The sequence below is a fragment of the Galeopterus variegatus genome, unplaced genomic scaffold (genome assembly GCF_000696425.1).
Source record: "Galeopterus variegatus unplaced genomic scaffold, G_variegatus-3.0.2 Scaffold276, whole genome shotgun sequence".
Lineage (NCBI taxonomy): Eukaryota > Metazoa > Chordata > Mammalia > Dermoptera > Cynocephalidae > Galeopterus > Galeopterus variegatus.
This window is the reverse complement of record NW_007726387.1, coordinates 497,328-522,060: the sequence shown is the minus strand read 5'-3', so window position 1 is coordinate 522,060 and position 24,733 is coordinate 497,328. Positions and strand designations below refer to the sequence as shown.

Genomic DNA, 24,733 nt, shown 5'->3' with positions numbered 1-24,733 from the left:
CCCGCGCCGGCGCGGCCTGCCCTCGATGTCCCCTTTCGTTCCGCTCCGCTCCCCATCGCTCATTTCTTTCCTTCCAGCCTCTTTCCCCCCCAACCTTCCTACCCGCCACCCGGTCCCTGTCCCTTGAAGTAAATACCTGTCGCCAAGAAAGACATCTGCGGAGCCCTTTACGCCGCGTTGACCTTGGTGTCTCTCTACGGTTTTTCACTGTCCCAGCATTTTTCTTTTAATTGACCTCTAGGTTTTATCGTCTCGCCTTTCTTACCGCTTCTAAACGTCCTTCCCCTAGAAAGAAAAATGTACAAGGCCCCAGAGTGTTCAATGGTTCAAGGACTGCACTTTATGCAAATTTCTTTCTTTTTTTTTCTTTCCTCTCTGTAATGTTTCTCTTTTCCCTTAGGGTTCTTTTGATTTCATCCTGAGGGTTTGTTTTGTTTTGTTTTTGTAGTAGGAGTGATTTAAAATAACTTTTAAAAGAGCACATCAAAAATGTAATGCCTTTTATGGTTTTCAGTTCTCTGCTTAGTTTAAAGGGGTGGGGTCGGATGAGTAAAAATAACAAATATGTGTTCACAAGTGTTTTCATAATTACATAAAAATAGTAATTTTTAAAATTCGGTGTCAAGTAATTCGAGCTTCAGTCGGTGTTGGCTTCCTAGCCAGTGTTCAGTGTTTCAGTTTTTGTTTCTAGTGACTTTCACTTAGGAAGTTTCAGGCTGGAAACTTTCAAGCGTGTTATTTATACAGAATTGATAACGGTGTATGCCTGTCCAATTCTTTCCATTAGAACGCGTAACTTCTCTGAAAGAGTATGTTTTGCTTACTCTCCAGTTTAAGGGGTCAGTATTAATGAATCTATTCAATTTGAAAGTATTTTTAACGTTTATTAAGAAACCAAAATCTGAGCTAGCAAGCAAGTGTTAAGTGCTTTTGGTGTATTCATAACTTTGCTGTACACCATTAGGAACTTGAATGAGAGAATGTATCTAAATATTGTTTGGGGGCGCAGGAGAACAATGTAAAGAGAATAACATAGTACTAGTGTTAGTCTGAATATTTGAGGTGTTTAATGTGTAATCAGACAGATAATATTTATGACCAAGGGCCTGCCCGTGGCTCACTTGGGAGAGCGTGGTGCTGACAACACCAAGTCAAGGGTTAAGATCCCCTTACTGGTCATCTTTAAAAAAAAAAGAAACCTATGACCAGAAAATAGCAATTCAAATAGTAAGTATATATACACAAAACTATAACCTAGATATAAAATGGATCAAAGTGTTTTGCACTCATTTTCATTTGAATCTCTTAAGCCGATTGTAAGGATGAATACAAGTATACTTCAAAAAGTTCGTGGACAATTCTTTTATTATCTTTCAGTGCTATTTTTCCACGAACTTTGTGAAGTACCCTCATATATTCCCATTAATCCTTTCTCAACATAAATAAATAAATAAATAGCCCAACAGTACATCGATTCCTCATAAACTCACATAGAAATTCTTATTAAAAGTTCTGAACCCTCTGACCAGAAAAATCTAAGCAGAATATTCATATAATTTCATGGGCTTCACAAATCTGAAGGTCATCACCTTTCTAAATTGTAGCTGGCCTGTCTCTTCCACATTCTGGATTTTAGGCTTTTTATATTGCACTTAGGTACTTTGTTGTATCTCACCATGTTAATCTTGGGTTCTGTACTCCTCAGTCCCAGGGTTGCTGTGGGTATTAAGTAACTTTCTTTTACTCTGCAAATATTTAGTGTGCATCTATTATATGCCAGGCATGGTGCTGATAACTGTGGGTAAACTGACAAGATCTCTTTAAATTGTAAAGCTCTTTTTCAATACCATCTAATATTATTGATTTTCTAGTTCTTGTTGATTTCTCTGTGGATTTGTTTTCTTCTTGACCCTTCCTTCCTTTACTTTCCTGAATCGCTCTCTCTTTCTCATTCCTTTCTTTTTCTGAGGAACTTGGATAAATCTGGAGCTCTCAGCTGGATCTCTCTCTCCTTCCTTCTTATTTACTGGAAAGGAGATGAAATCCCTCACCCCCAATGTGATCGTATTTGGAGATGGGGACTTTGGGAGATAATTAGGTTTGGATGTGGTCATGAAGATGGGACCCTCATAATAGGATTAGTGCCCTTACAAAAAGAGACATTCTCTCCTTGCCATGTGAGGACACAGTGAGAAGATGGAAGTCTACAAGCCAGGAAGAGAGCCCTCACTAGAAATTAACCCTGCTGGCACCTTGATCTTGTACTTGTAGCCTCCAGAACTGTGAAAAAATAAATTTCTGTTGTTTAAGACACCAGTCTATGGTATTGTGTTATGGCAGCCTGAGCTAAGCCAGTTTTTGGTACTGAGATTGGGGTGCTATTGTAACAAATAATCTAAACATGTGGAAACAACTTTGGAATTAGGTAATGGGTAGACACTGGAAGAGTTTTGAGGTGCATAGTAGAATTATGTACAGAAAAGACCATTCTGATGAGATCTCAGATGTAAATGAGTAACATTTTATTGGACAGTGGAGAAAAGGCAATTATCATTATACAGTGGTAAAGAATTTGGCTGAACTGTGTTCTAGTGTTTTGTAGAAGGTAGAACTTGCAAGTGATAAATTGGATATTTAGCTGAGATTTCTAAGCAAAGTGTTGAAGGAGCAGCTTGGTTCCTCCTGACCTCTAAAAGTAAAATGTGAAAGGAGAGGTGAATTGAAGAAGGAAATGAGAAGCAAAAAAGAACCAGAACTTGAAGATTTGTAAACTTCTTAGCCTATCCATATTGCAAAAAAATGAGAAAGTTTGTTCTGAAGAAAATCCTACAGATGTGGCTGAACAATCATTTGATGAAGAGTTTATGCAGTTATACAAGTAGAAACACTGCAGTTTGAACTGAAGGGGATGGAGGCAGACAAAATGAAGGAAGGCTGTCAGACTTTTTGGTTTCTAGGGAACAGAAAAAAACAATAGAACTATTTGGCTATGAACATGTACTATTCCTCAAGAAGAGGGGGAAACAATGATCCTTACGGGATTCAGAGATCATTATGGCCACTATCTCAATTTCATGGCCTCCACTCATGGTCTTAGGGGTGGAACGATAGCCCAGCAGAGTCGTGAAAAGACTGAAGGGGTGGGGCCACCCTACAGAGATGTAGCCTGGAAGGTGGAACCTCAAACCAGAGGATTATTCTCAGGCCTAAAGATGTAGTAGAATTTACCTTGCTAAGTTTTAGGACTTGTTAGGGACTGGTCACCCCTCTCTTTCTTCTGATTTTTCCCTTTTGGAATGGAAAGTTTATTTTATGCCTGTCCCACTATTGTGATTTAGAAACACATAGCTTGTCTGGTTTCACAGGTTCATAGCTGGAGAGAAATTTTACCTCAGGATGAATTGTACTTTGAGTCTCACCAGTATCTGATGTAGATGATATTTAGATGCGACTTCAGACTTTAGGCTTTAGAGTTAATGCTGGAATGAGTTAAGACTTTGGGGGCTGTGGGATGGAGTGCATGTATTTTGCCTGAAAGAACGGCATGAATGGGGGTAGGGGCAGGAGTGGTATGCTGTGGACTGAATTGTGTTCCCCCAAATTCATATGTTGAAATCCTAACCCCCAGTGTAATAGTATTTGGAAATGGGGGCCTTTGGGAGATACTTAGGTATAGATGAGCTCATGATAGGATTAATGTCCATATAAGAAGAGATACCAAAGAGCTTGCTCCCTTTATCTCCTCACCATGTGAGGACACTGAGAAGGTGGCTGTCTATAAGCCAGGAGGAAAGCCTTCACTAGAAACTGCCCTGCTGGCACCCTGATCTTGGGCTTTTTAGCCTACAGAACTGCGGGAAAATAAGTTTCTGTTGCTTATGCTACCAGTCTTATGATATTTTGTTATGGCAGCCTGAGCTGACTAAGACATGCTGGATTTGTCCCATTTCTCCTTTAATTTTCAGGTCCTTGACAATTTTTCTTTTACTCTCTTTCCTCTTTGAGCTGTCCCATTGTCTGCATTCTAACTGACTGATGGCTGTATATCTCCTTCCAAAAGGCAACACCTACATGTAAATCTCCTTTGAAACTCAAAATAATCCTGAGAAGGTTTGGGAAGATTATGACTTGTCCCAGAACATATAGAAAATCATGAGAAATAGGACTAGAACCCAGGTCTTTTGATATTTTTCCACTAAATTGAGCTGAAATAATTTTATTCTGAATCAAAAATAGAGCACAAGACTGATAGGATAAATTTGCAAATTTTATTTTTAAGAAAAGGCTTAAAGATAGGGAAAGTCGTGTTTATGATGTTTGATAACATTTCTGTTAAAAATCACCTGAAATTGAGTCTTATGAAAATCTAGACCATAAAGTCTTCAGATATTAAATTTTTTAAAAATTGTATTGCTTTTAGGTCAGACTTTGCCAAGCTTTACCATGCCCTATAGTCTTAAATTTACTCCAGTTCTGTGCATTTATGTGACCTGCCTGGTCTTGTAGGCATAAAAGTTTGTGAATTCTAGTGTAAATCATAAATTCTATGAAAGTTGAGACATGTCATTAAGTAGTAAGATTACTTGGGGAAAACCAGGAAGAAGGCTGGATCTAGGTAATAAGAATATAAGCCCAATGAAGAGGAACTCTAACCTGACTTATTCTCTGCTGTGTCCTCTAGCACCTTATAGACTGCAGACTATTAAATGAATGAATAGCTACCTGTCTCCTCTGCGCACCCCAGTACCTGTTAGCCTGTGCACTATGTATTCCCAGATTCCTCAAATGCAAGCAATGATCCTGGCCCTACTTTTCCCATGGCCCAGACTATTCTAATTCCCTGTAAATCCTATTTGATGCCCCCTAGCTCCTATTCAGCCACTATTTAAGTAATAAAGGTTATGCTTAATCTCTGTGGGTCTGGGTCTAGTCACTTTCAGTGTATCGTTGTCATAAACCTTCAGTCCTGGAAGTAGGAGTAGAAACAATGTAGGTTGTCTTGACTATGTAAGTTATTAGGGAGGAAAAAATGAATGATCAAAAAGTTATTTAGGCCTGACCTTCAGACACAAAATCCTAACTCTGCCTTTCCTGCAGAGGCCCCTTTCAACTCTTTTATTGTGTTGCTATTGAAAATAGGCCTAGATAGAAAGTCCTGGCAGATCTAAAGAATGACATGGATATAGGGTAGGGGATAGTATGTTAAGTATTTAGCTAGAGAATTGTTATTTTCAAAATAAGTATGTAAAGACTTAAATTTAGGAGATAAATCCAATGCCGGAAGATACTTTTGAAGCGGAAAGAAAGTTAGAAGACCAGTAAACCAACAAACCTTATGAAACAAGGTCAGAGAAGACTCCTTGAACTGTGCTATTTGCTTGGACAGGAGTAGAACAGGCCTGTTTCCAGTAGGTTAATATTGGGCTGGTGAGTCAGTTTTAGGAGGCTATTAGAACAGAGGGCCAGGAATGCAAACACTGGTGTTTGGAACTACCAAAAGACTGGAATGTAAAGCATGGATGTAGCCCCAGGAAACAGGGACATGAAAATCATTGCCTGCTTGACTCAGTGTAAGAACACTGATGAAATAAATTCCTCCATTTACGGTCTGATTGGTATGAAAAAGTGGGGAAATGGTGTATCTGCAAGGATGTGAGTATAGCATACACCATAGAATTGTCCTCTTTTAGGTTTTCAGAAATCTTTTGATAGTTGTCATAACAAAATTATTTAGGAGAAAAATGGTCAAAGGAATAAGACAACTATAACATTAAGACAGATTAAAAACATCAATATTCTTTGATTTGAAAAGAAAATGATATGGAATGTGATTGAAATCAAGTGACCCGGGTAAAGTAAATTAGAATTGTTCATGAGATCCTAGAATTCCAGAGCAGCAGCAGGCACCCCTTAAAGTTTTCTTTCAGGTAATTTGAGTCAGAAAAAGAGGAAGTACTACTTCAAAGTATGGGCTAGTAAACTAGCTTGTGTTGTGTGTGAGGATCAAGTCAGGTGCTGAATGTAAAGGTGTAAGATTGACTGATTTGAGAGCCCTGGGGAACACTTGATTCCAAGACCAGTGTGAAGGAACTGGCCTAAATAAGGGAGATTTGGGGTGAGCAGTAAGGAGTAATCGTCATAGGGAAAGGAGTTCCGTGAGCTATAGAGTCCTAGAATTGTGGGTGTTTGGAAGAGTATAAGGAAAGGACTTGCAGTTTGGGATATTTAGTATGTGAGAGGAACTGATTGGATTTTAGAGGAATTTGAGAGATGGTAGGAAACCCACGCCAGTATTTTGGAAGGGAAGGAATTAACAGCTAATGCAAAGATATATGTGACCAGTACTAAAACTGGAAGTGATGACTGGGCACTAAGAGAGGTGCTTGAGGATCTGTCTGTGTGAAGGGACTTGAAGCAACAGCAGAGTTGAAAGACTGTTGGTCTGGATTTTGGAGAGCTTGGTTCTAATTCTGACCCTGAGACTGCCTGACCACATCGTTGTGATCATTTTGGACTTATTTGAGCTAAAAATGAAGGAACTAGATTATGGTATCTCTAAATCCCTTCTAGCTCTTTATACTGAGCTTTTTACTAAAAGAATATTTTCTTTACTGATTGAAAATATAAACATTTTTTAAAGGTTTGAGTTAAGTCATAGAAGACCAGACCATAGTTGATTAAAAAGGAAAATTCAGGTGTTTTAGAGCACATCTGTAATTTGGAAGATGTAAAGGAGGGTATCTTGCACATCCACCAGAGGGTCTTTGTCAAATGATCTAGTACCAGCATGGGTGGACCACTGAATCTCACCTAATTTGGCACTTGTAATGTTTGAATGGACACCGAGTTTCAAACCCATTTTTCTCTATGCCTCCCAATTTAATTAACTCAGTAATGTGGGTTCCATTACTCTTCCTTTATAGCCTTGCTACTCAAGGTGTAGTCCATAGACCGGGGGCATCAATATCACCTGTGAACTTGTTAGATATGGAAGTCTCACACCTGACTCAGATTTACTGAATCAAAATTTACATTTTAATAATGATCACTAAGTGATTTGTATGTACATTAAGTCTTGAGAAGCACTGCTCCTATAGCAAGGGTTATCAAACTTTAACAGGCCTCATAATTACCAGAAGGGCTTGTTAAAACATAAACTGCCAAGGGTTTCTGATTCAGTAGGTCTGGAATAGGGCCCAAGAATTTTCATTTCTAACACCTTAAGAACTATTAAATTTTTTACTAGGGACTCTTTGACTTTAATCACATTCTATTTGTGGTTATCTGTTTCAGATTTGTTTTTAATCTCCCCAGTAAGACTATAATTTCTTGCCTTATGTTTCTTTTTTTTTTTGGCAGCTTTATTGAGATATAATTCATATACTGTACAATTCACCCATTTAAAGTGTACAATTCAGTGACTTTTAGCATATTCATAGATATGTGCAATTATCACCACAGCCAATTTTAGAACATTTCTATTGTCTTAGAAACCCAATAGACGGAGCAAAGAGGATTTTTAGGACAGTGAAATTAGTAAATATGATGCTATAATAGTAGATACGTGTCATTATACATTTGCCAAAACTCAGAGAATATACAACACCAAGAGTGAACCCTAATGTAAACTATGGACTTTGGGTGATAAGAATATGTCAGTATAGGTTCATCAGTTACAACAAATGTACCATTCTGCTGTGGGACATTAATAGTGGGGGAAGCTCTACATGTGTAGGATAAGGGGATATATGGGAACTCTGTGCTTTGTGCTTAATTTTACTGTGAACCTAAAACTGCTCTAAAAATAAAGTCTATAAAAAGAGAAAGAAGGAAACCCCATATCCTTTAGCTATCCCACCAAGCCCTAAGTAACCACTAAATGTTCCAACCATTAATCTTTTGTATTTCTTTTGCATTGCACAAGTATTTGGCAAGGTGCTAGGTGTATTATTAATAATAGTTACCATTTATTAAGAGCTTAACATGTGCAAACAATTGCATCATCTATCTTAATTCTCTGACAACTCTATGAGGTCTGGGTGCTTATTGTCATCTCAAAGCTGAGGATACTGAAACTTAAGATTGGCTAGATGACTTGTATCATAGCCAGTAAATGGTGAAAGTGGCATTCTGTCCTAGGTCTCTAATTTCAAAACTCATGCTCTTAATGTTATACCACAGTATCTATTGTGGTAAACTGAATTTTTGAAGCTATGCAATCTCTATGAGAAATTTTACCAAGGTATTTAAAAATGTAGTGGAAATGCTGAGGTTGTTTAGGCATGCTAGCTCACTCATGAAATTGTGTGCTCCACATTCAATACTAACTATTCTAGAATTATGTATGTTTGTACTTTCATCTTTTGTACTAGTCTTCCACTAAAATTTGTGTTTTGCCTTTGTAATTCCCATATCAATGAGTTTTGCTTTTTTCATTAAATTTTCTACAATTGTAGAAAAGGTTGTAAACCCTTTATAGCAATAAACCTTACTCAATTTTGGACATCTTTGTACTTCCTTGAACATTTAAGTTTTTAAAGAAAATCTCTTAGTTTTTGTAATTAAAAAGTAACAGAATATTATATGGTTGTATAAAAGGGGGTAATGTATATGTATCAATATGGAAAATCTAATGTAAAATTTAAATTTTAGAAAAGCTACAGAGCAGTATGTATAGTATGAGTCCATATGTGTAAAACAAACAGAGATATATAATCAGTATTTCTAGACAGTGTCTGGAAAGATAGAGTGTGACTGCGAGAGCCAGGATGAAAGGAAAGGAACTTTATCTGTACCCTCTGTTTTGTCTGAATGTTTTCCCTTTTATTACTTTCTCTTCTTCTAATCTTTTCACACCTTCATTTTTGCCTTTGTTTTCTTTTCACTCCTTTCTTTAGTTGTCTCTTTGTGTGTCTTTCCACATCTTTCTACAAGCTCATATAAATGTATGGATAAATATAGGGGCTTTTGCGGGGTGGGGTCATTATACAAAAGTAGGATTACGTTATAAATATCTCCCTGGAACTTGCTTTTCTCATTGTGAACATCTTCTGTTTCTAGAGATAGATCTAGCTCTTTCTTTTTAATAGCTGCGTACTATGCATATCATAATGTAATAGGCCCCTTGGGCCGGCCCGTGGCTCACTCGGGAGAGTGCGGTGCTGATAACACCAAGGTCCCGGGTTCGGATCCCACATAGGGATGGCCGGTTCGCTCACTGGCTGAGTGTGGTGCTGACAACACCAAGTCAAGGGTTAAGATCCCCTTACTGGTCATCTTTAAAAAAAATAATAATAATAATGTAATAGGCCCCTAATTGGTGAAAGTTGTGGATTTTTTTTCTATAACAAATAATATTGCAATAAATATCCTTATACATTTATCTTTGTGAATTTGTGTAATGTATCTGTAGAATATTAGTCAGAAGATTCTATGTAGTAAAATTTTTTATAGATGCTGCTGATAGTCTGTCTAAATGATTTTACCATTTCAGCAGCAGTGTGCAAAGTTAGAACCCAGATCCTGATCTAAATATCTTTCTTCTCAAAAAGAAGCTTAGTGGAATGACTGGTTCCAAATCTATAGCAGATAAAGGACTAAGTCAGCCTAGGATATCTTGTACCAAGAAAACAAGAAGTCCTCAAAAACTAATGGGGTCTTGTGAAAAGGATACAAAGAGTCAGCTGGAAGAGGCTATACTGGCCAAATGTGGGACAATTTGAATGTCAAACTAATAATTTTAATTATATCACATTGAATTTAAAAAATCAATGAGTTTCTTCTAGTGACACTAAACAAAGATGGTAGGGGAAAGAGTAAAGCTCTTCTAAAAAGAAGAATACTAGCTAATAAATGTAGAAGGAATAGCAGTATTTAAAAACATTCACCATTTTGCAATCCCCAATGTAATATGTAAAATTCAGTTCTGGCAACGATCATCATAGAGGCTAAGCCCTGGTGAGAGGTTGTTGGGCTATTCACATGGTACAGCAGATTACTTACTTTCCAATTACAAAGGGGAAAAAAAAATTACCTTTACGCTAGAGAAATCCTGCAGTTACTACCTTAACCAGATGATCAAACTCAGCATTACTAGTGGTGGGAAATCCTGCTATGTGCCATTTTGTTGGATGCAGTAAAAAGCACCCTATTCACTTATGAAGTATTTGTTCCAAAAATATTTAACCTAAATCTAATCCACCCTCATGTTTATCTGCAGGATTACCTTATGTGGTTAGAATTATAGATGATTCTACTGTATGACCTTAGGTGGGTTATGTTAGTAACTGCTCTGAGTCTCGGAGCCCTCATTTTTAAAACAGTGACATTGAATCAGATGAATGCATGAAAATAACCTAGCATATAGTTTGTTATACAGTAAGAATTTAACATCTGTTCAGCTCTGCTGTCAGAATCCATTCATGGCCACCAAGTTTTATAGTTGAATAAAAACTATATTTCTCTTTTCCACATCTAATTTCCTTATCTAATTATTCTATGTAATTTAGTGGCATGTTTTATGGATTTCCTGCACTTGCTTAGATCCATAAGCTAATGAAGCCCTGAGTAGTATGCCAGATAGCCCTGTAATTTAAAATGTTCAGGTGCCATTTTACCAGCACCACACTCTCCCAAGTGAGCCACAGGCCGGCCCAGGTGCCATTTTAGATAGGAGAGCATGAATTGGAACATCTCTATACACATTAGAAATTTAGGTTGACTAGTATGAAATTACCAATTTTGTAGATCAAAAATGGTCAAATATCAGCAATTTCACGTGGTTTGACCTAATATGTGCTTTAGCGGCAGAGGCTTAGTACATCATCTTTATTTGCCAAGCAATCTCTTTTTTTCTTTCTTACGGTTTTAGAAAAAGATTTGTTCAGTGGAGGAGAGAGGAAGCCTTTGTATTGATCCAAGTTTGAAGGAAATTGTGATGTGGAGTGGTATTCCAAATATTTTAGGGTGTTTCTTCATTTCATACTCTCCTCTCCCACCACCCACCCCCATGTGCAATAATTATTCTTTTATTTATTTATTTTTTATTGAAACATGATTGTATATATTTGTGGAATACAGTGTTGAATATCCATAGCTGTGTACAATATATGATGCACAAATCAGGATAATTACTATATTTATCATTATACAATGTAATCATTTTTTGTGGCCCTTTACCAATTTCTCACTAACCCCCTCCTCCTCCCCCTTTCTCTCCTCTGGTGGCCTTAGTTCCATTCTCTCCTTTTGAAAGTTCAACAAATTATTGTGATTGTTGTTATCTTCTTTCTTTTATTTACTTGTTTATTTTCTTAGCTCCCACTTATAAGTGAGGTCATGCAGTATTTCTCTTTCTGTGTCTGGCTTGTTTCACTTAACATAATTTTCTCTAAGTTCATTCATGTTGCTGCGAATGGCAGAATTTCATTCTTTTTTACGGCAGAGTACTATTCCTTTTCCTTATCCACTCATTTTTCGATGGATGTTTAGGTTGGTTCCAACTCTTAGCTATTGTAAATAGAGCTGTGATAAACATGGGAGTGCAGGTATCCCTTTGACATGGTGATTCCATTCCTTTGGGTATGCACCCAGCAGTGGGATTGCTAGATCTTATGGCAGTTCTATCTGTAGTTATTTGAGGAATCTCCATACTGTTTTGTGTAATGGCTGCAATAATTTACAGTCCTACTGACAGCGTAGGAGGGTTCCCCTTTCTCCACATCCTCGCCAGCAATTTGTTATTCTCTGTCTTTTCGAAAATGGCCAGACTAACTGGGGCGAGGTGATATCTCAGTGTTGTTTTGATTTGCATTTCTCTGATGCTGAGTGATGTTAAGCATTTTTTCATGTGTCTGTCAGCCATTTATATATCTTCCTTTGAGAAATGCCTATGTAGCTCCTTTGTCCATTTTTTAATCAGGTTATTTGTTTAGCTGCTTGAGTTCCTTGTATATTCTGGATATTAATCCCTTGTCAGATGCATAGTTTGCAGATATTTTCTCCCATTTATTCTTTTCTATCACTTCTTACTCTTGTCATTTCTTTCCAGGTGGCGGGAAATTAGACAAAAAGAAAAAATTTTTCTAGCTCTTTCTTTTTCTGTGCTCTAAACTCTGGATTGGTCTTTTTAAATAGGCAGTTGCAGAATCTTGAAAACTTGGGGCCGGCCCGGTGGCGCACTGCTACAGTGCGCCGCTTGAGAGCGTGGTGGCGCTCCCGCCGAGGGTTCGGATCCCACATACAGACCGGTTCCCGTTCACTGGCTGAGCGAGGTGCGGTCGCAGCACCGAGGTTTGCGGTCCCGTTGCCGGTCCCGGTCCGGTACGGGCGCGACACTGAGGGTTGCGATCCGTTGCCGGACACGAAAAAAGACAAAAAGGAAAAAAAAAAATAAAAAAACTTGAGGGAAGAAAATTTACTTCAAGTTCCAGCTGTTTCTCTTCTAAAGATAGCCCTTAGAACTAAGATCCAGGGTTTGATCCCTGTACTGGCCAGCCACCAAAAAAAAAAAAAAGAAAAAAAAAAAAAAAAAAAAACTTGAGTGAAGATAATTTACTTCAAGTTCCAGCTGTTTCTCTTCTAAAGATAGCACTTAGAACTAAGATCCAGGGTTTGATCCCTGTACTGGCCAGCCACCAAAAAAAAAAAAAAGTAGCACTTAGAAATAATAATGTACCTTTTATATCTTATTTACTAATAAAATATGGAAGGTAAGACAGGTTGAGGAATTTTTAGTGCATTTTCTTTTATAAAACATAAACAATAAAGTAATAACTCATAGGTGATTATGAGGGAAACTTTCAGGCTGTGAGGAAGTATTGAAGTTACTACATAATAGCAAGAATCCTCACTGGGATATGGCCCTTATAAGAAGAGCCATAATTATTATTCCCATAAGAAAGTGACCTGTCCTTCTTAAAGAATGTGTTCTGGGCAAATGTGTATAGTTTCAGTATTCTCAAGCCTTCTTTTTATTACCTCAAACAAGAAGAAATAAATTCACTGAAAGACTCTCCCTCTTAAGGAAATATAATCAAATCTGTATATAAATAGTTTTATTGAAATCCTTAGTTGTTGGTAAGACAAATGATTGCCAGTGTGAAAGCTTTTGTTCTTGTCCTAGTCAGCTGCTCAGGAAGCAATCCTGCATGCATCTGGAAGTGGCACACCTTCACTATCTAAGGACTACTGCATGTTATATAACCCTCATTGGACAACTCTTCCAAGTACCCTAGAAAATGCAGTAAGTAAATCACAGTTACTATTTATTCATGAACATAAAAACATTGAAAAAATGGGAATGACTGATAATTATGTTTTAGTGTATGAACTAGTTGTCATATGTAGTGATTAATAAATAATATTTTTTTGATTTTGCTCAAGGATTTTTCTGTCTGTGGGAAAAACAAGTTAGGGAATTTTAAAATATTTACCCCTAAGCCTGGTTGTTTGTGATAAAATATTTCTAATTTAAAAGAATGTTGTATTAAACCAATATTGGTACCTTATCACTGAATGCATTTAGGGTAAAATATGACATTTATCATGTTAAAGACATTTCTTATTTTCAGACTTCTATTAGTTTGATGAATCTGACTACCACACCATTATGCAACCTTTCTGATATTCCTCCTGCTGGCATAAAGAACAAAGCAGTTGTGGTTCAGTGGGGAACCTGCCATTTTCTTGAAAAAGCCAAAATTGCACAGACAGGAGGTGCTGAAGCATTGTTGGTTGCCAATAACAGCATCCTGGTAAGTTATGAACCCATGAACTTCTTTTGAGCTCATGACATCAAATTTAACAGGAACTGAATTAACTTCTTTGTGTGTGACTTGGAGTGATATTTATATTTAATGGAATAATTTATATTTTATTCTGTAAATATATTAGTAGTTAATAAGTTTTCATAATATGTTTTTTTCCTTCTAGTTTCCTCCCACAGGGAACAGATCTGAATTTTATGATGTGAAGATATTGATTGCATTTATAAGCCACAGAGACTTTAAAGATATGAAGCAGGTAAATTAGTGATTATATATTAGATGAAATTTATAAGTAATACAACTCTTTACTTTTTTGTTTGTTTGTTTGTTTGTTGTGTTTTGTTTTGTTTTGTTTTTGTGACCGGGAAGGGGATCGTAACCCTTGGCTTGGTTTCGCCCGCACCGTGCTCAGCCAGTGAGTGCACTGGCCATTCCTATATAGGATCCGAATCCATGGCCTCGGCGCTCCCAGCGCCGCACTCTCCCATGTGAGCTATGGGGTCGGCCCACAACTCTTTACTTTTGATCATTGGTATTTAATTTTGATTATGTTCCATTTGCTAACAAGCAGCTATGAGGCCTGTCACATCTTTATTTGGGAAATACCTCTTATTTGTCAGAAATTGCCTCAAAGCCTGGACTTTAGAGTTCTTTTAAATTCTGTTGTTTTGAGTTCTTTTAAAACCTGTTGTATCATGTCATTTATCTTAATTTTAAACTCCTGAACAAAATGTGATTGTGTGGGACACTGCACTTTTAAGAATTTATAAACCAAAGCATACTTTTGACTGCAGAATATATCATGTCAAACAATAGTTCCAGTCTTGACTGTCTGTTCTGTAGTATTCATTCCAGAGTGAAATGTGGAATATTGCTGCCATGCTCTATAGTAAAGAGAAAACTAATTCCTCTATTTAACTGTTATTTTGTCTTTCAGACTCTTGGAATTAACATTACTGTGAAAATGTATTCCCCATCATGGCCTAGCTTTGACTATACTATGGTGGTTATTTTTGTAATTGCTGTGTTCACTGTGGCATTAGGAGGATACTGGAGTGGACTAATTGAATTGTAAGTTTAATTAAACTTAAGTGTTTTTGTGATAAATGATAAAAAAAATTATTGCCTTGTAATCATATTAATTGTATAACAACATTTTAAAATTTCACCTGACCTCAGAATATAGTGCTAATAAGACCAATAAGACCAGATTTCAGGTTTGTCCTTATATAAGTCATTTAACTTTTCACTGAGTAGAAGGGAATCATAGGTTCCTCTAACTCTTCTTCTGGCAGGGAAACATTGAAGTCACATCAAAGTCTCTTTCAAATTAAAATGTTTAATTTTCTCTCCCAGGAAAGATGAAAATACTTAATATCCTAACATGCCTATTTATTTAGATTGGAAAAACAAACTAGGGAAGGTAGGAGTTTTTCAGTTCCTCCTGGGTTGGTTCATTACTGTGTTAGCCTCCTCATTCTCTTTAATGCTTTAAGAATTCTAAGGATATTAGGCATGTCCGTATTTTAATTTAAATGTAGAAATTCAAAATGAAAAACAAACTAGGGAAGGTAGGAGTTTTTCAGTTCCTCCTGGGTTGGTTCATTACTGTGTAGCCTCCTCATTCTCTTTAATGCTTTAAGAATTCTAAGGATATTAGGCATGTCCGTATTTTAATTTAAATGTAGAAATTCAAAACGTGTATAAAATTTGGATTTTTTTATTTAATAGTAATCTAATCATAATCTCCCTACAGTTTTATATGTTTGTCTCTTGATTAAAATAGGAAATATAGTGCTGAATGGTAACCTCATATTTATAACTTTGAATGAAAAAATGTGCTTAGAGCATATTATTTCATATATGCGTTTCAAAGACAACTTATTTGCCTTGTGAATTGATCTATAGGTTTCTTTAAAAAAGGCTTATTTTTAACTAAATGAAGCTAAGATTATTTGTAATTTCCTAAATACATCAACAGGGAAATCTTAGAGTTTAACAAGTATAGACTCCTGGTATGTTGAGCATTAAACATTTTATGTTTTTGGAAAGCATATTTCAACATGTATCAGTCACATTATTCATGTGAGTAAATGTGGTTTTTTTAATTCATTATTAGTCTTTATAAAGCACAGTACGTAAGATCTCCAGGATCTCTAAGATCATTTTCTATATTAATTGGTGAAACTTCTAAATAATTTTCCAAAAGCTACTGATTTATTGAAAATGTTTTTCCATTTATAGTAATATAGATTGTCACTGTACTTCTATTACTATGTAAATTTTTTCTTTTATAGAGTAGTTTTTCTCAAACTATAATGTGCATACATACTGTATGGAAATCTTGTTAAAATACAAATTCAGATTTAGTAGTTTAGGGACAGAGGCAAAAAGTCTCCATGTTTTACAAGCTCCCAAGTGATTTTGCTGGCTCACTAACCATACTTTGAGTTAGCAAAGCACAATTCTTTATATACATGTCAGAACAGGCTCCTCTTCAAGAAAATTGGAAATTGAAGAGGAGTACATATTAACTTTTTAATTCATAAAACATGATAGTGGGGTAGAATCAAATAGTTTGTTGCCTTCAATACCCAGATTGGGAGAGAAGATGTCCCATACCTGTAGGATTATGGATTTAAAAATTGACGGGGCTGATTGTAAGAGCAAAGTAAATACAGCAAGAAGTAAGTGTTCAGAGGGGATGAGGGGAGTGGTGACCATATGAAGAAAGAGAATATGGATCAGTGATAAAGAGGAAAACGTTCTGTAAAAAGAATTGTTAAAAACACAAGGACTATCATTTAGCTAGTAAAGACAATTGGATAGAAAGAGAATAAGGCTGAAAGAAGGGACCATTTGCCAGAACAGTACCTCACAACCCAAAATTACCTTGCCAAATGAAAGATGTACCTTATGCAGAAGGAAGGATGCCTTGGTTCCATAGAAAGACTTTTCAGGAGAGTTAAGATCTTATTATAATGACATCACTAGATTTCAAGCTTTATAACCTCAAGTTGGCATAGAAGAAAGCTTAGCTTCCTGTTGCATATGGCCCTCAAGCTGATTTGACAGTACATTTTTTTTAAAAGACAAATTATAATACTTTAATGTGATGTAAATCTAGTGTATGCTTTCCCTTTAAGAAGTTGCCTTGTGCTTTTTAGTACATTGAATATGAGTATATAAATCTTTAATTATTATGGCTTGTATGTGTACTATGATAAAAATGTCTTTAAATGTATCTGTTTGCAATGATACATAGCAAAGGTTAGCACCTTTTCCCACTCAGGTACCACATTTATCAAAACTTTTGTTAATACCCCGTCATCCAGCTCTAGAATTTCAGGGGAGGTGCTGGTGTGTCTCTCCACCAACTCTCTCCCTACTCTTTTCCCAGGCAACTTACCTAAAAGCACAGATGCTTAATATGGTGGACATCCCATCAGTAATTCTAATAAGAAAGGGGTGTGTTGGTAAATAAACGGTTGGCAAATGTGCCATTTGATAAGAAAAACTTTTTTTTAACCTGAAGTTTGAATTGAGCCCAGACCTGATGAGCAGGGTCAGTATATGTACATGCAGTAGGGAGAAAAGTTTAGTAGACCAGAGTTGAAGGTACTGCAGCTGGAAAACTATGTAGTAGGTTTCACATAACTGGGAGGACATACAGACATATAGTAAGGTTAGCAGAACAGAGACTGCTCAAAAAATGATTCCTGGGGCTCTTTTCCTCTTTGATTTCTGTCTCTGCCTTTCATTAGCTGTGTGACCTAGCAAGGGATGTTGGGAGAATTAGAGACAATATTTTGCTATCTTAAATAAGGGTATGACAAAGCTATGTCTTGAACAGCTTTTGAATCCTTTATAATACATCAATGAGCACAAAATAGGGATATAGTAAATCCTGAGTTGATTGATTAGAGAATTAAGTGTTTACATTTAAGAGAAGCAAGTTTTAGAAGTACTTTACTATCTATAAGTTGATAATAGTAAATGTGTAAGAAACATGGTCATAATTTGAAATTTATTATGTAAATATAAAGTTTCCAAATTAGATAATATAAACATCCACAAGCATTAATTTGTTTATGTGATAAATGTCATCTGTTTCAACCATTTTGTCTCCAGAAAAAAAAAGCTATTTCAAAACACTTCAGAACATCTCTGGAGGGTAGAATTACAAGGGGGTTTTACTTTCTAAATTAAATATGTTTTTGGTGCGCAGTTTTTTAAAAGTATATTACTTTTGTAATCAGAAACAAATTTAAATTGGTGTTAGAGATAGATTTTAAAAATAACTGTACTTGGTTGAGATTTGCTGAAGTTCCTGTGTACATTTATACAGGGAAAACTTGAAGGCAGTGACAAATGCTGAAGATAGAGAAATGAGGAAAAAGAAGGAAGAATATTTAACTTTTAGTCCTCTTACAGTTGTGATATTTGTGGTCATCTGCTGTGTTATGATGGTCTTACTTTATTTCTTCTACAAATGGTTGGGTAAGAAGTCATGTTTTATGTTTGCTACTTTAGCATGCATTCTTTTCATTTACTTTGCTAGATTTATCTTTTCCTTTAAAGCATTCTACCTCAAAAATTAAGTGAATAGTGTGGCTAATATTATTAGGTCTCTATTGAGTTGTTAGTTCTCTATTACTCCAAGATAAAAGATATTTGGATGAAAAATATACTGTGTCTTGAGATAAGAACTCTTCTTCATGGATGACTTGAAAGAATTGCTATGGTCCCTAAGTTTCCCTCTGCAGGTAAAGAATGATAGCCCAGTATCTAAGCAGTGGACCAAGAAATTCTTGGTGGTTATATTTAGTTGCATGAAGTAGATTATTCAAATTACTGATTTATTGTCTCTCCTTACCCCCAAAGTATAGCTTATCCTTTTGTCAATTTGCAAATCAAGATGTTATATAGATGGAATTTTGTTTTACTTGTACAAGCAGTTAGGATCATAGTATATCAGAAGATACCTGCGGTCTAGAGAGTAACTGGTATTTTTTTCCTTTAAAAAGATAGGGTAGGAACTATAATGGCTTGCCTATCCCCTGGACAATCTTATTAATGGTCTGACAGGATGGAAATTAGTCGTCCCTGGCCAGTATACAACACAAAGAGGAGGGAGACCAGGGAAAAAGGGAATGTGTCTAATGAGAACTAGAAAAACTCTAAAATCCATTAAAAGCTAAAATGCTTATTTGGAGAACATTAGCGTAATTTTCTGGACTAGAAAACCGAGGCCCTAGGATTAGTTTCAGATTATTGTTCAATTTCTCCTGTCCTATGGCAACAATTTAAAAACTAGACTATGACATATATTTCCATTTTTAAAAAATCATTATGTTAAAAAAAATCAGTCATTTCAATCTGTTGCTGAGAGAGGGGATACCAGGATGATATTTGTATTATATTGTCATTGAGCAGCTAATTTTACTAATTTAATTCTCAGCCTTCAATTGCTTTATTTGTGTCTGACCCTCAGTTGATAGTCATTCTCTATTCTACCCTAATGCATATTTTAATTTTGGGTGAGAAATTTCCTTAAATTCAGTGCTATTGAAAAAGTTGACCCTGTTTTTAAATGTAATTTTTGACTTAAGAAGATCACTCAACCTCATGGTTATCCCAGGACAAGGGATTTTATTATGACTCTGGCAATGCCTTGTGTGATAGTGCAGGATTTCATTTACCTCAGAATGGTTCCGAATGGCTAAAATTGCTGCCGTTTCTTACTATATTAATGGGATTATACTAAATCGCTAAGGTTCATCTTGCCATTTTATGATTAAGACATGCTTAAGAAAATAACTAAAGATGAGTTATATTAATCAAATTCTTTCCCATACCTGTGCATTTTCTTTGATACAGTATGACACTGAATGAAATGCCTAAAGCTCTATTAGGGCTTCAAAAAGAATCATTTCCACTAGTGTTTTAAAACTTGGGTTGGACAACTTTGGTAGATGACTTACCAAAATCAATTTGGCAGTCTTTGACTATCTATCTTACTACTCACATTACCATACATAACCAATACTAAAAGTAACAAGTAACATATGTAAAGTTCATTATGTGCTATATATATTCATCTAATCCTCACAGTAACCCCAAGGTAGATATTAGTACATTTTACATCTTAGACATGAGAATCAAGAGACTAAAAATGTAACTTGTCCAAGATCACTCATTAGAGAGCGGCTATCCCTAATTTACTCTCTGGATTACTCTTTCTTACCTTCAGAACAAAGTTATAGTTTTCTGAAATTACATGGAATTTGAAAAATTCAGGTACAATTTGTATTTCTATTGTGAAATTTTGAGACAGTTCAGAAAGGGAATATTTTTATTTTACGTCCAATGATTTCCACCCCCTCTTCCCCCTTTTCAACAATTCCGCAAAGAGTAACAACAAAGAGATCAAATATTTTTAACTTTTTTTTTTTTTTGGCAGCTGGCCGGTACAAGGATCCAACCCTGGTGTTAACAGCACCATGCTCTAACCAACTGAGCTAACTGGCCAGACCCAGAGGTCAAATGTTTTTAATTTTAAATAATTCTCAAATAAGTATGGATAATATAGCAAACCACTTGTCAATTTTAACTACCTTAGTATCATATCATAATGGCAGCTGGCCGGTACAAGGATCCAACCCTGGTGTTAACAGCACCATGCTCTAACCAACTGAACTAACTGGCCAGACCCAGAGGTCAAATGTTTTTAATTTTAAATAATTCTCAAATAAGTATGGATAATATAGCAAACCGCTTATCAATTTTAACTACCTTAGTATCATATCATAACGCAGAGGTTTGTTTAAATGATTTGGTTTTACCACAGTTCATGTTATTATAGATAAATTCCTCATAGGAAAATACAGATAGCATAGTTAATATCTAAGGTAGGTATTAGTTCTGTTTCCTAAGTTGCATTTTTAAAAGTATTTCACAGTGGTTTAGTAATTCTTCCACTTCTTATATTTAAATTAAACATTCATAAATGTGTATAACTCACTTCATAGAAATTTTTATCAAACATGTCAATTTGAATCATTAAATGATGTAAAATATAGAGCCAGCTTCAGCACCTTAAGCAATCCTACCAATGTATAATGGAACTAAAACAACACATAAAATACCCACTCTTCACACTCAATATCTAAATATTTTCAGCTTAGATAATTCAGATAATAGTAATTCAGATAATAATAGTATAATTCGATAGTAGTATAGTCACTGCATTGAAAATACCATGATACAATAAGAAAGCTAAAGAATTAATGTTGCTTGTATAAATGTTTTCTTATCACATTTCCTTCTGTTCTCGTATAATTTAGTGTCTTGTTTTTTTCTAGTTTATGTTATGATAGCAATTTTCTGCATAGCATCAGCAATGAGTCTGTACAACTGTCTTGCTGCACTAATTCATAAGATACCATGTGGAAAATGCACGTATGTATCTCTTATGGGGAATCTTATATTGTTGTTATTTGTAATTTAAAACAATGTGAAGAAAAGCAGGAGTGTTATTTTAAATCTGTGCAGTCCAATATTGGACCTATGGCTGTATAAATTTAACTTAATTAAATTAAATTTAAAATTCATTTTTTCATTTTCATTAGCCACATTTCAAGTGCTCAATAGCCACATGTGGCTAGTGGCTACTGTATTGCACAGCACAGAGGGCATTTCCATCATCATAGAAAGTTCTGTTGAACTGGTAAACATTTTATGTCTCATTTGTTTTACTTAAAGTCAAGATTTTTTTCCTTTTTTAAAAAACTTTTGAGGAAGAATAAAATCAAGACTTTTAAATTGGTATTTCAGTCACTTCTTGTGACTGGTTAATGTTTGCCTTTTTGATCAAATGAACATTGTATTTAATCTGCAGCATAAACTAAACTATTTCCATCTGATTTTTAGGATTGTGTGTCGTGGCAAAAGCATTGAAGTGAGACTTATTTTTCTCTCTGGACTATGCATAGCAATAGCTGTTGTTTGGGCCGTGTTTCGAAATGAAGATAGGTATGAATATTCAGCGTACTTGCTTTTAGACCAAGGGTGGATTATTTTATATGTTGCCCTGATACTAATTCATTATAATTATTATGGAATTTTTTTTGCTTTTATTCCAGAACACCCTAATTGAAACAAGCTACTTTTTAAATAAGCAAGTGTTATGTTAATGGAGTTAAGCTCATGTAGAGAAAGAAATATGAATTATGATTTAAACACCTAGGCTGAAATAGACTTAAAAAATATCCTTAATTATGGTATAGCCACACAGTGGAGTATAGTTCAACTCTAAAGAATGAAGATCTATATGAATTGATATGTAGTGATTTTCAGGATATATTTTTAAATGAAAAAAGCAAAGTGCGAAAAAATATGTAGAGTATGCTACCTTTCATGTAAGAAAGATGTAAGAAAATATACAGGTATCTGACCGTTTGCAGAAAGAATAACCAGAAAAAATATATACTTAAGTTTATTTAATGGTTTATTAATAAAATTATTGAAGACTTAAAAGTATTTAATGGGCTAAAATTTGGGAAACATAGTTTATACAACTTTAGCCAACTTAAGATACCATATAATTATGCATGTCAGTTTCTGATCAAGTAGGTAGCATAGCTCTCATTTCCATTGTTTTCTAGCTGCCTGGATGTATATTAACACCAATATCCTTTGTTATCAGCTTCCTTTCTAGAAACAGACATATGTATAAATTCAAAGACTAAAGATTAATATGCACTTATGTCTGATATACATTCTTCTGAGGTAGCCTTTCAGCTTTTTCTTGTGTAATGGTATTCATTATTCTGCTAGGACAGTAAATTACTAAATATGGAGAATAAAGGAAGCTTTATTATTGTTAAACTTGTTGTTTAATAACTAAATAGTCAAATCATAGCAATTGAATGGCATTACTTTAGTAATCTATTTCTTTTGAAAAGTTTTATCTGAAAATAACTGGGTAAAACAGTAGAGTAATATCTTTTGATTTTAGGTGGGCTTGGATATTACAGGATATCTTGGGGATTGCTTTCTGTCTGAATTTAATTAAAACACTGAAGTTACCGAACTTCAAGGTAAAGTATACTGTGCTAGCTCAGATCGTTTTTTATTTTTAAAGCAATCCTATTAAGGTATAATTTATATACAACAAAATGTAACCATTTTAAGTACTGTTTGTTGAAATTTTACAATAGTATAACTTTGTAACCACCATCCAGTGGAATTATAGAACATTTCTCATCTCTTCAAAAAGTCTTATTATGGGGGCTGGCCCGTGGCTCACTCGGGAGAGTGTGGTGCTGATAACACCAAGGCCACGGGTTCGGATCCTATATAGGGATGGCCAGTGAGTGAACTGGCTGAGCGTATTGCTGACAACACCAAGCCAAGGGTTAAGATCCCCTTACTGGTCATCTTTAAAAAAAAAAAAAAAAAGTCTTATTATGCCCTTTTGCAATCAGTCCTAATTCCCCCTAGGCCTAGGCAAGCACTGATTTGATAGTTAACATATTTTTAATCATTCATGTAATATGTCAAATTCATGAAAACCCTTACGGACTAAATATTAGGGAAGAACTTTTCTTTAGTTCAGTGATTTTTTTTTTTTTAACAAATGGGATAAAGAAGATAAGGGTTTTAATGTTTGTCGAATAAAACTACACATAGTAATAACCATAAAATGACTTTTAAAAAAGTAGTATTCAAATGTATGTTCACATGTTAATTTGTATTTGTAAAATAATTTAATCTCTTAATTTTAAGGGAGAAATTTGACCTTTAAATTTATTTCTTTCTTCAACAGTCATGTGTGATACTTCTAGGCCTTCTGCTCCTCTATGATGTATTTTTTGTTTTCATAACACCATTCATCACAAAGGTATGACTGTATTTTTGAAATACATGAAGAAACATGCTAAACGATGAGAATCTTAAATCTGCTCTTAGATTGTTGATTTTGCAAATGTTTACCACTTAATGAGTTCTAATTCTCTTAAGAGAATAATCATTGAAATTGGCCTTTTAATAGAGGGTATTTTCAAGCCTTTAAAAGTCTCCTTGCTGATATAAATATGAGAATGTAATCTTGCTTCCCTTTTTAAAGTAACTTTTTCATAAGATAATAAATGTTTACTATAGACAATAGAGGCAGCAAAAAAAGGTGTCATTGCTACTTTCGTTTCTGAAGCCCTAGTTTGAGACTAAGAAAGAGCAGCACACTGGAAGTCTGAAGGCCTATAGTGCAGCTCTGTAACCTTGCAACCCTGGGCAAGTTACTTAGCCCTTCCTGCTTTAGTTTTCTAATCTATTATGTGAAGGAGTATTACTAGCTTTCCATCCTCCCACCCCCATCAGTAGAATTCTTTGGTTGCAGTTTACAGAACCTAAACTAAGTCTTCTATATCAAGAAGGTCCCATGTTTCCAGGCTTTAAGAGGGCAGGGTGGGGCTGGCCTCAGGAGAAACTAGATCCAGGACCATATACTCTCCCTTTTCGCTTCTGTCCATTTGTTCAGTCTCTCTAAATGGCTTTCTCCATGAGGTGTTATTAGTACCACTTTGTAACCGACTGAGCTAACTGGCCAGTCCCTCTGTGAGGTTAGAATCATAGTGACTGGCAGCTCCTAGGTTATATGAAGATACTTCAAAAAGTTTGTGGAAAAACAGAAATAAAAGATAATAGAAATATTTCCATGAACTTTTTGAAAGCCCCTTGTATAATCCCAGATTGCCACTAGCTCCTCAATAAAATGAGGGGAGGTTTTGGATGAGAATGGTAGTTCTTCATTATTTGCCCAGTTTTTCTACCTTGACCCTTTTCCTGTCTTACTAAGAGGTTATTAATTATTGCTTAATTCTCCCACCTTCCCCATTTTATTTTGTCTTGCTTTGTAACTTTATATCATCCCTTTATCTTCTGTCACTTGCACAAATGGGAAAAAT

At 35.4% G+C, this 24,733-nt stretch overlaps 1 protein-coding gene across 1 annotated transcript in view; it reads left to right on the top strand.

Moving 5' to 3' along the window:
• The window catches only part of SPPL2A (signal peptide peptidase like 2A), a 79,229-nt gene that overhangs the window by 38,105 nt on the left and 16,391 nt on the right, over positions 1–24,733 (top strand). Inside the window, exons 2-10 of the mRNA XM_008566922.1 lie at positions 13,124–13,243; positions 13,572–13,754; positions 13,933–14,022; positions 14,704–14,837; positions 18,115–18,266; positions 21,131–21,227; positions 21,699–21,800; positions 22,786–22,867; positions 23,596–23,670. Of these exons, the coding sequence (XP_008565144.1) occupies positions 13,124–13,243; positions 13,572–13,754; positions 13,933–14,022; positions 14,704–14,837; positions 18,115–18,266; positions 21,131–21,227; positions 21,699–21,800; positions 22,786–22,867; positions 23,596–23,670 (1,035 nt within the window). The remainder of the gene's footprint in view (positions 1–13,123; positions 13,244–13,571; positions 13,755–13,932; positions 14,023–14,703; positions 14,838–18,114; positions 18,267–21,130; positions 21,228–21,698; positions 21,801–22,785; positions 22,868–23,595; positions 23,671–24,733) is intronic.